At 42.5% G+C, this 17,105-nt stretch overlaps 1 protein-coding gene across 1 annotated transcript; it reads left to right on the forward strand.

Moving 5' to 3' along the window:
* The first annotated feature begins 3,289 nt into the window (after positions 1–3,289).
* LOC135240908 (solute carrier family 15 member 1-like) lies at positions 3,290–14,605 on the forward strand. The gene is made up of 23 exons (XM_064310949.1): positions 3,290–3,463; positions 3,870–3,907; positions 4,656–4,737; positions 5,093–5,234; positions 5,334–5,453; positions 6,905–7,004; positions 7,703–7,793; positions 8,195–8,278; positions 8,448–8,530; positions 8,928–9,014; positions 9,369–9,458; positions 9,650–9,694; positions 9,809–9,841; positions 10,019–10,107; positions 10,322–10,403; positions 10,625–10,744; positions 11,276–11,413; positions 11,927–11,973; positions 12,325–12,432; positions 12,720–12,834; positions 12,918–13,055; positions 13,309–13,416; positions 13,672–14,605. Exons 1-23 carry the CDS (start codon positions 3,457–3,459, stop codon positions 13,894–13,896), a joined length of 2,172 nt encoding a protein of 723 aa, XP_064167019.1. The 5' UTR covers positions 3,290–3,456; the 3' UTR covers positions 13,897–14,605.
* The last annotated feature ends 2,500 nt before the right edge of the window (positions 14,606–17,105 follow it).

The raw sequence follows: 17,105 nt of genomic DNA on the forward strand, positions 1-17,105 counted from the left end.
TTCCTGTCTTGTGAAAGGTGCTCCTTTAAGAGTGTTACTGGACCTTTGTAAGATTATGACAGCATCTGTCTGCAGTAAGGTATCACTGTAAGCCAGCCCACAGTAAGTCCAGTCCTGTCTTTTGCACATACCCTCCTCTCTGGCTCACCCGAACTACAGTCGGCAAAGCTAGGACTGAAATTAGCACATCCATCTTTTTTTATCATTACAGGCTAATCACAAGATTCCCAGAACCATCCATAATAGATCATGTGTGACGAGGCTTCATTATCGGGATAAAACTCCCGTAAGGAAATGGTGTTGGCCTCGAGCTGCTCATTTATGATTGATAATGACTCATGAGACATTTATAATGTTTGATTGTGAAATTTGATTGATCAAAGGTCCTGGTAGATTATGTTCCTAAGAGTGGAGCTGAACTGTGACCTTCGGTGTGTGGTGGGACAGGGAGGGTGTGTTGTGTATGATTGAATGAGGTGATTATGCTCTGTGCTGGGGGTTTGTCTGGTGAGGTGGGGGTTGTTTGAAAGAGGGGTGCTGATGCGCTGGAAAGCTCTTTTTGCCGCCGGTAAACAGGTTTAATCCTGTTTGTGCCGGTGGCAGTGGCACATGCGTTTGGGGACAGCAGGGGGACCATGTTTGCCATGTGAGTGAAACGGGTTCACGTCTTCTCCCTTCGTTTCTCTGTTTCTGCCTCTCAGTATCTGTGTCTACATCTATCTTTCTATTCTTTCTCTTTCTTTTCTGTCTGTCTTCATCTCTCTTATTGCTCTCTCTCCTTTTCTCTCTCTGTCTCGCTCTCTCTCCTGGTTTGTTTTCTCATCTCTGCCTCCCACCTGTGGAGAATTTGGAATGCGCCAGTAATAACAAAGCTTTTATTGCACGTATAAAAACGATGGACACGTGCGTCTGAAAAGATGAATTCAGCACTTTTTACATGTGAACCTTATCTGGCTTTATTGTGCATCTGGCAGGTCTGGACTGTTGGCTTCTGATATGCAGTGCAGTCCAAAAGTATTTGGACAGTGGCACAATTTTTGTTGAACACATTGAATTGAAATTAATTTGTCAAAGTGTTAGGGGACAATGGATAAAAAGGGCTGCAGTTCCTACATAGTTCACCTGATATGGATTTAAATTCCCTCACAATAAATGTGACAGTCTGCACTTTTACCTCACATTCACTGTTCTATTTCAAATCCAATGTGCTGGAGTACAGAGTCAATTCAACAAAAATTGTGTTGTTGCCCAAATAATTACAGGCTGTGCTATATGCTCATCGAGAGGCCAGGCCTTTCCCGTTAGTAAGCCTTAGCTGTATGTTCGCTTGTACACGTTACGTATCTGGTAAATGTGGTCGGTATGCGGCTGCTGAGTGGCCTATCCTGTTGAGGCACTGATCTAATGCAAATTAAATCAAATCCCAACTGTGCCCAATCTTAATTCACATTTCTCACACTGGCATACCAAGCTGCAAAAGGTACTCCCCCTTCCTGTCTTCAGACAACGACCACACCATATAATCCAACCGGACTTAGTTTCAGAATCCTCCTGCCAGCTGGCTTTACCACCCATCTGAAGTCCCAGAAGCCCCTGCTCACTGCCCCAGCTCAGCTCTGCCCTCCAATGGAGGACCATTCTTCCGCTGTCAGTCACTCAAAACCCACCTCTTCAAATTGTAACTGTTTTAAAATATATATATATATATAGAAACATTCTCATCCTTTGTCATGTAAGTCTTGAGGCAAGCACCTTGTTGGTGCCACTAATATGACTGTAAGTGTACTGTAAGTGCACTTAGCTCTGTCTCTTATAGTGTTTGCTTACCACGTGAAATGCACTTCTGTAAGTCACTTTGGCTAAAAGCATCTGCTAAATGATTACACTGTAAATAAACTAAACTGTGAAAGCTGGCTGTGACCGTTAGCGTCACCATGCGGCGCATAACCGGCTGTAGTGTTGCCCAGGGGAAAGGGAGGGCTCATTAGTCTGAGATCGGTGTCTCATCACTCTCTCGCAGCACCCTTCTGCTTGTTAAAGCCGCATATGAAGAGTCTTCCTTTGCTGTGGTGTGAAAAGAAACTGCTGCCAGCGCACGCTTCAGAGGAGAGCGTGTGCTGGTCCACACTCCCCTGCATCGGCTGTGGAGACTGCGTTACATTGAGTTACATTACAGCCATTTAGCAGACACTCCGCTCCAGAGTGAACGATAAGAGTGGCGAACATCAGCATTGCTCTTACGAATACAGAAGTGGAACTACATGACTTAATTTCCCATTTTGTCAAAAATGACATGAATAGAAGTTTAGAGTAGTCATCATTGCTATTATTTTTGTCCACTTGAATGTGGTGCCTTTATTTTTTGTGGAGGGGGGGGGGGGGTTCAGTATCATTTCAGTCTTGATATGACAGAATGCTTTCACACATTTGAAATGCCACAGATTATACTTTGCTGAAATAATCCAGTTTCCAGGAATATTTTATGCACAGACAATAATCAAAATACCACAATATGGAGAATGGTAAGGCTATTGCACAGCCTATTTTGATAGAAGATTATATTTCCTTTGCTAGCTGACATGCAATTTTATTCATGCAAACATGACTCTGAGTGCTGGCTTTGGGCCTTTATTGTCCTCCCTGAAGGACAGTGGAGTACAGGCCTATCACCACCTCGCTCTTGGACAGGATTGGCCACTTTGTGAACAGGTGCAAGTTGGGATTTATTCAATTTGAGCGTTACTTTGACTAACAATTAAAAGCAAGAATTTTCTTCATAGTTCAGCAATGACTGAAACTAAACTGCCAAACTCAGTTTGGCATGCTTGCTTGCAACAACTTGAAAGTCAAATTTAAGGACAAATATAGGTTAAGCACAGGCCACAGTCACACACAGACAGGGCCTTTCTTCCAGGATGTAATTCTGGAAGCGAGTTTGTGTTTGTTTGTCCTGCATTTTTTTCAATTATAAGCAGTTATGAGAGTACACTGTGTGTCAATACAAGTCAGCATCACGGGGTGTGCAATCACCAAAACAAAAAATAATATTAACAACCTCTCCAAAATGACCCCAGTTAAAGTGACAGGTGAAACAACAACCAAAAAAATCAGTGCTCCTCACAATCCAGTCTGTGAGAGACACCTCTCCCCCTCCACAGTTCCAGGACTGCCTTCAGACGGTCTCACCTGCGTGCCTGCGTGCCTGCTCTCACCTGGCTGATCGTCGTCCTGCCCCCTCGTGTTCTCGCACACGCCGCAGCGCCATAAAGCCCGGGCGCAGTCCACCCGCGGCATTCTGGGAGGAGGAAGCGGGAGCCAATCAGAACGCAAGTTACAAAAACACCCAGGCCAGCCTCTCCGGCGTTAAAGTCGAGCCGCCCTTAGCCCATCTTTCTTTTTGCTGCAGGACCTTTTAGGAGAGAGGACATCAGGAGCTGCTACCCAAACACCGCCATCATGACAGGTCAGTCATGGGGATGCCTGTCTGTCAGAGCCAGCACTGGCCCCTCTGGGACACTTTACACTTCCCACTCTAAGTGTATATTTCATTTAACTCAAGCCTAGTGTTAGCCTGCTGCACACAGGACACACTACATATCACCTTAGGTTAAACAAGTCCCCGGTCTGAGTGTAAGTGTTTTTCAGCTTTGCGTGCACAGGTGTGTACCTTGTTTGTGCAGTTTTTAATGATTATAATATTGTTAGTTTAAAAAAAAAACATTAAACCTATGTAATTAATTGGTTTGCTTAATTACTGCTGCATGTAGGGGATGTTTCTTACTGCGGGACATTCAGACCTGCTCGCAGGGGTTTGCATGGTGTTTGATCTCTGTCGTGGATCTTTCGTTGATTGATTTTATTTTTCACAGACTTAGAGAAAAGGGAGAAGAAGAAGCCCAAGTCAAAGGTAAGAGATCATGACCATCCATCGCACATTTCCACATTTCACAGCAGGAATTACAGATAAGTAGAAAAATATAAAACCAGTTTGTACAATTTAATCCTGATTTTTCAAAGCATTTGCTGTAGATCTGTCTTTAGACATGTATCATTCAGGACAGCAGGATCAATGTTCCTTATGATGTCATTCTGCTGTGATCTGCCCTGCTCAGATATGGTTTATTTTGAAGACATTTATGATATTTTTTATTGATGAAGTCTTTATTCAGAAAAGCATCCTTGATTGTCTACTCTGATATCCTTTATTGACTAAGATTGCTCTGTTATACTTTATTGGTTTCCCATTTCTTAGTGTCATGAGGAAGTCTTGAATTGATTTTATTGCGGGTGACTATATTTCTCATTTAATATAATTTTTCCTGGATTGTTTTGGTTGTACTGCTGAAGAGATTATCAGAAAGCAAACTGATAGTGGGAGAGTTAAAATTTCTTATCATTTTTATCTTTGTTGTTTTTATCTTGGTTGTTGGTTTTTCAGAAAATACTTCCTTCTGAGTGCCTCAAAATAATATTTAGGGTCGGTCTAATTCCTTAGTCACAGTCCTAACTCTTCCCTGTGTCTCAATCTCCCTCACACAGTCCTCTTCCCTATGTTGGTCTTTTTCTCACATTCCTCTCACCATGTCTCTGTAGTGTCTCACAGTCCTGTCACCATCTCTCACCAGTGTCTCACAGTCCTTTCTCCCCTATCTCAGGCGGTCTGCGGATACCCCATCAGCATATTCTTCATTGTGGTGAACGAGTTCTGCGAGAGGTTCTCCTACTATGGCATGCGAGGTACGGATGCACACAGTCTGCCTGCGTGCATCACACCATGGAACAATAACGGTCGCGAGGTAGGGGAGTAACGGGGGCATATTTGGGTGTGCCAGTCCCTCGGGTACAGTGGGGTGAAACATCAAACGCATGTTCTGAACATTGCACAATTGTTTCCTTGCTGCCAAACCCTTGCAGTGGGACAAGAATAACAAAAGGAACAAGAACAAAAGTAAATATAAGAATAACAACGAGGAAACGAAGAAGGAGCATAAGAATAGCCGAAATCATCCTCATAACCGCAATGGTAATAATGGTAATGACGTGCGGAAGCGAGCGCGTGTTTGGAAGCTGACCCATGCGCCTCTCCCTGCAGCCGTGCTGGTGCTGTACTTCAGGTACTTCCTCCGCTGGGACGACGACACGGCCACCTCCATCTACCACACCTTCGTGGCCCTGTGCTACCTGACGCCCATCATGGGGGCCATCGTGGCCGACTCCTGGCTGGGGAAGTTCAAGTGAGTGACCCGCCAAGCGCACGCCAAAAAACGTTAGAGGCGCCTGTGACTCCCTCAGTGTTCCCCTCAGGCAGAGCGCTGAGTCTCCTGTCCCCGCAGGACCATCGTCTACCTGTCCATCGTGTACACCATCGGCCAGGCCGTGCTGGCCATCAGCGCCATCCATGACATCACGGACGAGGATAAAGATGGAACTCCAAACAACCTGACCTTCCATGTGTGAGTTCCCCTGAGCATGCGCCTTCCATTAGAGTCAGTTCAGATCAGAAAGTCACCACCCAAAGTGACAGTTATAGAATGTTGGTAGAGTAAATTTTGCCCAGTGTAAAATATTGAATCTTAGAGCACCCAGTGATGGCTGCTCTTCTTTACAATATTCAGCGTGTCCAGAGATAGATGAGATTTATCCTTTTAAATGGCTCACATCTCATTGTCATGGGAATAGTCATTTAATATGTTCACTGTATACCTATGTGGACTCTGTAGTCTTTATTCTAAATATAACGCCCTAAGAAGCATTCTACTATATATTTTATTTTGAATTAAAACTTTCTATTGTAGTAAATTTGATCTGCACTGGGCATCAGTTTGCTTCTTGGACTGAGTCTGAGTCTGGACAGTCACTAAAGCCTTTAGGGAAATAGAGAAAGAGACAGCAAGGTCTCTTGCCAATATCTGTGGGTAGAAATGCATTTTCTCATAAGTGCAATGTTGACATTTGTAACCTATCAAAAGGGAAAATAGTTTTCCTAACAAATCTTAGGTGTGAGTGCATGCAGGTGTGGGCATGCTGCAGGTGTAGGGCAATGCTGCAGGTACAGGGCAATTCTGCAGGTGCAGGGCAATGCTGTAGGTGATGCTGCAGGTACAGGGCAATGCTGCAGGTGTGGGCATGCTGCATGTACAGGGCAATGCTGCAGGTACAGGGCGATGCTGCAGGTGCAGGGCAATGCTGCAGGTACAGGGCGATGCTGCAGGTGCAGGGCAATGCTGCAGGTGTGGGCATGCTGCAGGTACAGGGCAATGCTGCAGGTGCAGGGCAATGCTGCAGGTTTGGGGTAATGCTGTAGGTACACGGCAATGCTACAGGTATGGGGTAATGCAGTAGGTATGGGGTAATGCTACAGGTTTGGGGCAGTAGGTATGGGGTAATGCAGTAGGTATGGGGTAATACTACAGGTTTGGGGCAGTAGGTATGGGGTAATGCAGTAGGTATGGGGTAATGCTACAGGTTTGGGGCAGTAGGTATGGGGTAATGCAGTAGGTATGGGGTAATGCTACAGGTTTGGGGCAGTAGGTATGGGGTAATGCAGTAGGTATGGGGTAATGCTACAGGTTTGGGGCAGTAGGTATGGGGTAATGCTACAGGTTTGGGGCAGTAGGTATGGGGTAATGCAGTAGGTATGGTGTAATGCTACAGGTTTGGGGCAGTAGGTATGGGGTAATGCAGTAGGTATGGGGTAATGCTACAGGTTTGGGGCAGTAGGTATGGGGTAATGCAGTAGGTATGGGGTAATGCTACAGGTTTGGGGCAGTAGGTATGGGGTAATGCAGTAGGTATGGGGTAATGCTACAGGTTTGGGGCAGTAGGTATGGGGTAATGCAGTAGGTATGGGGTAATGCTACAGGTTTGGGGCACGGCGGATGGTAACATTTGTGCTTTGTCTCAGGGCCCTCTCAATGACTGGCCTCATCCTCATTGCTCTGGGGACAGGCGGGATCAAGCCCTGCGTGGCGGCTTTTGGAGGGGACCAGTTTTCTGATGAGCAGGTGAGAGCACACCTGCATCTTACATGTGATTACCCCCCCCCCCCCACTGTTCACCACCACCCCCACCTCTCCTGAAAGAAACACTGTCAGCAGTACCTGAGGAACACATTCCAGGTGCATTATCCATAGCCTTCAGGCATTATCTCTTTTATCTCATCTCAAGGCTGAACTCTGGGAACTTTTACAACATAACACTGATAAGACAAAGCCTTCACTCAACTCTTGAAAGACTGAAGACATTTCTGCATTAACTCATTATTTAGACAGGGCTGCATTCAGAATATAGTTTCGATCACCTCAGTTTGTTAAAAGAAGGCAGTTTTTTGTGCATATACTGGAAGGTCGCTCAATCGTTCACTGACTGCTTGTCTGCTTACTGTCTTGACTGTCTGTTTGCCATCTCCACCAACTGTTCACCATCTTTGTCTGTCTTATATTTGATTTTTTTCACCATCTTTACCATCTTGTTCCATAAGTTTTCACCATCTTCACCATCTATAGAGAAGGTACCATTTTCCATAGTCTGTGTAACTGTCTTTTGTGTGTTTACCGTATTTTTCTTCATGATTTACCATCTACATTTACCGCCTCCCACCTCTTGTTCATTTGTCTGCTCCTGTCACTGGCTGTTCATCACAGCTCCTGTCTCAGAGAACATGTTTAGCGCCCTTACCGTCTGTTCACCGTCTTTCTTAAAGGAGAAACAGAGGAGCACCTTCTTCTCCATCTTCTACCTGTCCATCAATGCTGGAAGTCTCCTGTCCACCGTCATCACCCCAATCCTCAGAGGTACTGGTGAAACACACATGAAATGGAAACAAATGGACACAAGTCTGGTTCTGAAACCTGGCCTGGAACCAGAGAGATGTGTTGATGGAACTTTGTTAGACATTTTGAATAGAAATGGATTGTGCTCTCATTGCAGCCCTTTTGGTTAAAAACAGAGGTGCACTGGAGCCTGCAGGGTGGCTCCTCCTGTTGAGTTGCTGTTCTGTAGGGGGACCCCATGTCCTGTTTTTCCCTGGACAGCCCTGTATTTCAGTCATATTTCACACGTCTCAATTTATTCTGATATGATCTCGATTTGTCCCATATTTCAGTCATACTGTATGTCAGTGGGTTTTCAGATTGTAATGGCCATTATTGTAGGTTCTCTGTGTAATGGTCTCCTGTGTGCTCTGTGTTCTCAGCCCAGGAGTGTGGCATCCACACACACCAGAAGTGCTACCCGCTGGCTTTCGGTGTGCCCGCCGCCCTCATGGTGGTCGCCCTGGGTAAGATCTTCAGTTCAGCCTTTCATGCATACCACCCACAATCACTCTCTCTCTTTCTCTCGCTCTCTTCATCTATTACTCTCTTCATCTACCATCTGTCCTTATGCTCTCCCCACTTCTTTTTCATCTGGCTGACGGCTGTTACTGGTGTGGTCCTGTGTCTCTGCAGTGGTATTCATTGTCGGGAGCAAAATGTACATCAAGGCCGCCCCCAAGGGCAACATTATGCTGGAAGTGAGCAAATGCATTGGGGTGAGTTCAGGCTAAACACACCCTCTCTGACCTCATTCTGCCTCCAACCTTCCCATTTACACTGTAAGTCAGGGATACACGTCATTAACTGTAAGCTGCCAAAAAGCAAGATAAAAAGGATTCAAATTTTAATTTTACCTCACGTTTAAAGTAAATGTAAGGATTTTAACCAAATGTTTATCCAAAATGTATTAAACAACAAGACTAAAACTAAAATATGCTGTTCCAAAATGATTACTTGAAGACAAAATTACATATTTTACCTAAATGTTAAAATACGTACATACTTCCCGCATTTTAACATCGGCTTCAGTGTACAGTACACCGAAGGCATTTTCCTTACCTGTCACTCAACAGAAGTTGAGGCGTGTTCATGTGAGGCTTTCCCCTTTCGCAGTTTGCAGTGAAGAACCGTTTCAGACACAGGAGCGATGAGTACCCCAAGAGGGAGCACTGGATGGACTGGGCTGAGGAGAAATACGAAGTACGCCTGCCCTCAAACCAAACCCTGTACACCCTGCACGATGCACATAGTACACCAGTTTGGTCCCTCGAACCAAACCCTGTACACCCTGCACAATGTACACAGTACACCAGTTCAGTTCAATTCAGGAAATTAAAGTTAAGTCTCTAATTTCTTTTAAAAACTTAATGGGCAATTATGGACAATTTTTTTTATTTGTGAATTGAATTTCCATTTAATTTTAAGTTGAAATGAAGTTGATCCCGACCCTGATGCGCACCGCACACTCCACAGTCCACGCTGTCCACTGGTCACCATACCTCCTCAGGGTGATGTGGATCTGGATAATGCCTCACCGCTTCTGTGCCCCTACAGAAACTGCTCATCGCTCAGGTGAAGATGGTGCTGAGGGTCCTGTTCCTCTACATCCCCCTGCCTATGTTCTGGGCACTCTTTGACCAGCAGGTACCACGGACACTTCTTCAGCGGTTATCCAACTGTTGAAGAAAATCTTTGATGCATGAGCACGCTAAGACCTAAACAGGAATGTTACATAAGCTAGCATGTGTAGCAATTATCACTAGTCTAGTCCATGTGGGAAATGTAGTAGTGTGTTCCGAGAATACTATCCCTGAACTCTCTGGCTTCCACTGCAGGGCTCTCGATGGACACTGCAGGCCACCACCATGGATGGAAACTTTGTAGGTGTTACAGACTGCATTTTTGCAGGATACTGTGTTTTATTGTAACTTATATAATCCCCTTGCCTTCCCCTTAAACTAATTATGGTGTCCTGTTTTCTTTATGTTTAACAGGGAGTGCTCATTATTCAACCAGACCAGATGCAAGTGAGTTTGATAAATCTCTTTCTCTCATTTTGACTCTTTCCATCTCTCTCTCTCCATATCTCTCTCTCTCTTTCTGTCTGACTCTCTCTCACTTTAATCTCCCCAGTCAAAATGGTATTATTGATCAGCCTATGTCCCTGGTCACAGTGTCCAATCCTAAAGCCTGTTCTTTGACAGACGGTCAACCCTATCCTGATCCTGGTGCTGGTGCCCATCATGGACAGCGCGGTGTACCCGTTGATAAAGAAGTGTGGCCTCAATTTCACGTGAGTCCCTGCCAGCACAGGAGGTCTGCATGTTCAAAAGGCTTTTCTGTCTGCATGGCTAGTGAAGGCAAACTGACACTGATGGTGTGTTAATGTGTTGCACTGTCACTTCACGAGGTGTGTGTGTGTGTGTGTGTGTGTGTGTGTGTGTGTGTGCGTGTGCGTGCGTGCGTGCGTGTGTGTGTATGTGTGTGTGCGCGTGCTCACCCTGCAGGCCACTGAGGAGAATGACAGTTGGAATGCTGCTGGCAGGCCTGGCGTTTGTGGTTGCAGCCCTGGTACAGATTGAGATCGACGTGAGTAAAGACTCTCTCTCTCTCTCTCTTTCTCTCTCTCTCTCTAACTCACTCACACACCCACGCACATACACACACACACACCTAAATACGCTAATACATGCATGCACACACTCACACATTCATACACACACACACATACACACACACAGGCATTACTCTGATCCCACTTTTAATAGCATTGCTTTCATTGAGCTTTTCTAATTGTGCTAATCTTGCAGAAAACCCTACCCATCTTCCCATCGTCCAGTGAGAGCCAGCTCAAATTCCTGAACCTGGGTAGCAGCCAGCTGGAGATAACTGGTGCCACCAATGCCCCACTGACAGTTCCACCGTTTCAGGTAAATTCACAACAGGAAGGTCAAAACACAACAAATAAAATGAGAATATGCAAACCATACCCTTTCTCAAATAACCTGCATTATGGATGTAAGTAGCCCTTGGTTATGACAAGTATGTTGTACATTGTGTCACTATTTTCTTACATACGCTTATGTTTATAGATTTTATCCTGTTTATTCGTTATATAGATTTGTACTGAGGCACATCTAGTTAAAGTTTCAGACCACAGAAGCCTGTGACCTCTTTTACGCAATGCCACGCCCAGTCACTCAGTCGCTCACACCCAGGTCTGCTCCTTCCCACTCATCACCACATGGTGAAGGCCGAGGTCCTGTCCACGTTTTGAGCTTCAGTGAGCCACAGCCGGCATTTTTAATGCCTTTTCTTGAGCCAGAAACTATGGAGATGAAACGAGATGTGTCGACTAGCCATTCTCTGACTTCCTGCTAGGGATCTACACTGAAACATCCCTATATAATAGAATGTTAATGTAAACTCATCCTGTCCAATGTCTCCCATTCCATTTGCAGGCCAATCCAGAGTATTTGTCGTTTTCAGAGAGTGAAATTCAGGTCTCTGCCGGAGTAGGCTTCAACAAAACAATCACGTTGGAGAAAGGAAAACGGCAGACGCTGTTAATCAATCCAGCAACTAAAACAATGGAGGCGGTAACTATGACGATATTTACTAATTAAATAATAAAGCTGTGGAAATGTTACAGACACAGACCTTCCCCTTGGACCCCAATATGTACACACATTGCAGACACACTGCAGCCGCTGTCATTTTGTCTTGGGCAAGTCCAAACGAGTTTGAGATAAATCTATAGAGGACAAATCCCACTGCACTGTGAACCACAGATGGGACAACTCGGTTTTTAATGAACTTGAGAATGGGCGGGGCTACCCTTTTCTGTCAATCTTGGAATGCTTGGAACCAGTGGACTCCATTTGCCATACAGCAGCAGCACACATTGTTGACAAAGCAGGGAGTCATTGGAAGCACAAGATAAAGCCATCCATCCCCCCTGTCCCCCCATAGCTTTGTAAACCTACATCGGGTCCTGGAGCCACACGCCACATTCGTCTGCTTTTTAATGAAAGCTTAGCGGTTGAGGACCTGAGGAGGGAAAGGCTAAATGACTCTAAATGAAATGTCACTCTTCCATTATCCCCTTCCAGATGAATGATTTAATGGCCAAGCCGGAGCAGGGAGACAATGGCATCAGGTACGCAGGTGCTTTTTATCTGTCAGTAGAAGGAACAGGTGACACTCTTTAACATCCGTTAGTCCCATGGCTGTCCTCAGAAATAGTACTTTTCTGTTTGGGCCTAAATTTGACTGTGAGAGAGATTGAGCAAATAAAACTGGCAAGGAAACACACGATCTTGGAAAAGATTTTGATGTCTGGTCCTCAACCACCTTGATTGACAGTTCAATTAATACTGTGGGAAGTTGAAAAACTAATTTAACAACACATTCATTGTGGCATGCAATATTAGTGATGTCAAAAGATGTGAGTGTACACTATTCTTTCTTGTGATTATTTCTCATTATTTCTTTTTTTGTGTATGTACAGATTTGTTAATGGATTGGACACTATGGTGAACGTGACTACCGCAGCAGTGGACTTTGGAGTGATAGCACCCTCTTCAGTTTCAAACTACTCTCTGTTACACGAGGGAAAGTAAGTGTGTTCCCTGTGAGTGCATGAAAAGGAAGTGCATGAGTGATACACATCTGTGTGGGTGCCAACCTTCCCTGTGTGTTAGCTTATCGGAATCAGAATTTTAAGTGGTCTCCATTCCTGGAGTTTGGCATTTCCTAACTGATATTCAGTTTTTGCTTATCTCTCCTTCAATTTGCATCAAATTTATTCTGATATTTTGTAATTATTAGACGCGCAAAAACAATGTCCCATTTTTTGGACACCTATGCTTTTGTTTAGATGTTTTACCAATTTCATTTGGCCAGGTCGACCTTCACTCTTACCAGTGAGGGGGGACAGACGTGCCAGTTCTCGAAGACTTACAAATTCGGCAGCTCCTACACGCTAGTCATTCCCAGTGACATCCAGTGGACAGAAAATGTGAGTTGGTTTCCCGTAAAATTCAATCCTTCCAACAACCTTTACCGGTACGTGAATGGATTGTTTATTGTCTCCCAATCAAGTGTGGCGACACCATTAAAGAGAGCCTGGACATCAAGCCCAACACTATCCACATGGCCTGGCAGATCCCTCAGTACTTCCTCATAACCGCTGGAGAGGTGGTCTTCTCTGTCACTGGTCTGGAGTTCTCTTACTCACAGGTAGGGGGAGCATGTCCAACAGGCAGATTATGTCCTAGCTCTACAGAAAGGGTAGCTTTGGTGATGGGTAAGCAAAAAAGCATCCGAAATGTAATTATTGGATGAGAAAAAAATCATATATTTTAGAGGTTCTGTTTTAATGTTTTATTTCCTAATTCTCATTAATAGATTTTTAAAATATTGCTTATTAAACTACCAGTTAATTCTGGTCACTCTGTAATTTGCCTCTGAGCTGCACATTCTTGGTTACTAGGCGCCAAGCAACATGAAGGCAGTGCTCCAGGCTGGATGGCTCTTCACTGTCGCTGTGGGCAACATCGTTGTGCTGATTGTGGCAGAAGCAGCGCAGATACCAGAACAGGTGTGTGTGAGTGTGTGTGTGCACATGTGCACATGTACGTGCATATGTGCGTGAATGTGTGTGTGCGCATGAGTGGGTGGAGTATTCATAAATGCTTGTGTGTGTTTTTACTTCACCTTAATCGCTGAAGTAACTGTAGTTTTTTGTTTTCATTGCCCCTAGAATTTAAATTGATCTTATTATAAATAATGAACAATTAATGAAGAGTTTCTGGGGATGTGACCAGTTGTTTACTTGTGAGTGTGTTTCCTACAGTGGGCAGAGTACATCCTCTTCGCTGCCCTCCTGATAGCAGTGTGCGTGATTTTCGCCGTGATGGCTTACTTCTACACCTATGTGGACCCCACTGAGATCGAGGCCCAGTTCCAGAAGGACGACTCTGAGACAGAGAAAGAGAAGGAGAAAGAGAAACATGAGATGGACAGCATATCTCCGGAAAAGAAGGAGCACGACGAAGACATGAAACAGACCAAGATATAAACACCCTCATAGGCTTCTTTTCGGCTGGGTTTCGGCGCTTTGTGTTTGGGGCTTCAGCATGAGCTTGAGGAGCATGAGGGCAAGGCCTGCTGGAGGCAAGGAGGAAACAACACCACAGCGGCGTTTCGATCATTAACTCTGACACTGAGATGCTTCCAAATTCAGATTTAGCAGGCTTCGCCCTGGGGAGATGAGCGGGGGGAGAGGGAACGGCTGAGTAAAGGCATGCAGCACAACTTTCTACACAAACAGTGAATTTCCTCTGATTTATGGGAGAGAGCTAAACAGTTTTAATTTTTTTTTTTTAAACAAGATAAACATGTCATGGAAAATGTGTCAGATTTCAGCCATATGGTTTAATTTCCTTAATATTGTAAATAATTTGTTTACAATGATTATTTTGCACCGTGTAGCAAAGGGGATATTTCTATTGCCTTTTTTGCCCTATATATATTATTCGAAGGGATTATGAAAGAGGAAAAATTACAAGTGACCATTCCAGCATTTGCACGTATTGTTTTTTATGTACTGTGTAACTTGTATTTTTGACATTATTGTACATGTGTTTTTTTAATGATGTGGACAGTGGTTCCTGTAAGAACAGACACTATTGCTCTCAGTCATGTTGAACAGTAAAACTGGATGTCAGACATGTTCCTGTCAATCAATAAGAGCTTAAATAAAGAATAATAAAACAACATTTGTCCAACATGCTGTGTCCCGATGCCTTCATTTGAATTAGTTTCATTTCAAATAATACTAAAATATTATGCTGATGATGTGCTCTCTGATAGGATAGCCACGATAAAGCCAAAGTTGCTCCACAAAGTCTGGACCTATTCCCAGAATCATAATTGGAAATATTTGTGTAAAATTGCATGAGGTAATAATGCACAAAGCATAGGCTCTGCATCTTGTGGCCATGTTTGTGAACAATTTACAATTGGTTTGATGGTCCTAGGCCCTATTATCTAGGAGCTATTGAACTTGAAAGCATTTGTCAGCTGTTTTTTTTTCAAATATCAGTTTACATTCATAATTGGAAATATTTGTGTAAAATTGCATGAGGTAATAATGCACAAAGCATAGGCTCTGCATCTTGTGGCCATTGTTTGTGAACAATTTACAAATGGTTTGATGGTCCTAGGCTCTATTATCTACGAGCTATTGAACTTGAAAGCATTTGTCATCTGTATTTTTTTCAATAATCAATTGAAATACCTAATTGGAAAAATTTGTGTAAAATTGCATGAGGTAATAATGCACAATGCATGGCTGAATCCCTGTTTTGAACAAAGAAGTGAATTATGGTCCAGCACAATGTGGGTTTGAACAAAACATTTTCTCGTGATTTTAAAATCAGTAGTCAGTGGAAAATAAGAAAAATACATAGGCTATAGGCTTATGTCCAAAATGTGAAAATAATGCTAAATTTTAAAATGCAATTCATTAATTCCAATCATGGGAAATCACTTATTGAAAAACCATGAAATAAATGAGCAACAATGGTCTGAAGACTTTTTTGGAGAAATATCATGTCAGTGGAAAATCAGAAAAATACATAAGGCTATAGGCTTATGTCCAAAATGTGAAAATAATGCAATAAAGTAAAAATGCAATTAATGATTACAATATGGAAATCATCTTTATTGAAAACCCCATGGAAATAAATGAGCAACAATGTGTTTGAGACTTTTTGGAAAAATATATGTCAGTTGGAAAATCAGAAAAATACATAAGGCTATAGGCTTATGTCCAAAATGTGAAAATAATGCAAAAATTTAAAAATGCAATTATTATTTACAATGCATGGGGAAATCATCTTTATTGAACAACCCGGGTGAAATAAATGAGCAACAATGGTTGAAGACTTTTTTGGAAGAAATATATGTCAGTGGAAAATCAGAAAAATACATAAGGCTATAGGCTTATGTCCAAAATGTGAAAATAATGCAATAAATTAAAAAATGCAATTAATTGATTTGATGCATGGAAATCATCTTTATTGAACAACCCAGTGAAATAAATGAGCAACAATGTGTTTGAAGACTTTTTGGAAGAAATATATGTCAGTGGAAATCAGAAAAATACATAGGCTATAGGCTTATGCCCCAAATGTGAAAATAATGCTAAATTTAAAAATGCAATTCATTATTTCCAATGCATGGAAATCATCCTTTATTGAACAACCACAGTGAAATAAATGAGCAACAATGTGTTTGAAGACTTTTTTGGAAGAAATATGTCAGTGGAAAATCAGAAAAATACATAAGGCTATAGGCTTATGTCCAAAATGTGAAATAATGCAAATTAAAAATGCAATTATTATTCATGCATGGAAATCATCTTTATTGAACAACCCGGTGAATAAATGAGCAACAATGTGTTTGAAGACTTTTTTGGAAGAAATATGTCAGTGGAAAATCAGAAAAATACATAAGCTATAGGCTTATGTCCAAATGTGAAAATAATGCTAAATTAAAAATGCAATTCATTATTTATGCATGGGAATCATCTTTATTGAACAACCCAGTGAAATAAATGAGCAACAATGTGTTTGAAGACTTTTTTGGAAAAATATGTCAGTGGAAAATCAGAAAAATACATAAGGCTAAGGCTTATGTCCAAAATGTGAAAATAATGCAAAATGTAAAATGCAATTATTATTATCATGGAAATCATCTTTATTGAACAACCCGTGAAATAAATGAGCACAATGTGTTTGAAGACTTTTTGGAAAAATATGTCAGTGGAAAATCAAAAAATACATAAGGCTATAGGCTTATGTCCAAAATTGAAAATAATGCATAATTAAAAAATGCAATTCATTAATTCAATGCATGGAAATCATCTTTATTGAACACCCCGTGAAATAAATGAGCAACAATGTGTTTGAAGACTTTTTGGAAGAAATATATGTCAGTGGAAATCAGAAAAATACATAAGGCTATAGGCTTATGTCCAAATGTGAAAATATGCTAAATTAAAAAATGCAATTCATTATTCCAATGCATGGGAAATCATCTTTATTGAACAACCCCGGTGAAATAAATGAGAACAATGTGTTTGAAGACTTTTTTGGAAGAAATATATGTCAGTGGAAAATCAGAAAAATACATAAGGCATAGGCTTATGTCCAAATGTGAAAATAATGCAAATTTAAAAATGCAATTAATTCCATGCATGGAAATCATCTTTATTGAACACCC

The sequence above is a fragment of the Anguilla rostrata genome, chromosome 15, assembly GCF_018555375.3.
Source record: "Anguilla rostrata isolate EN2019 chromosome 15, ASM1855537v3, whole genome shotgun sequence".
NCBI classification, from domain to species: domain Eukaryota; kingdom Metazoa; phylum Chordata; class Actinopteri; order Anguilliformes; family Anguillidae; genus Anguilla; species Anguilla rostrata.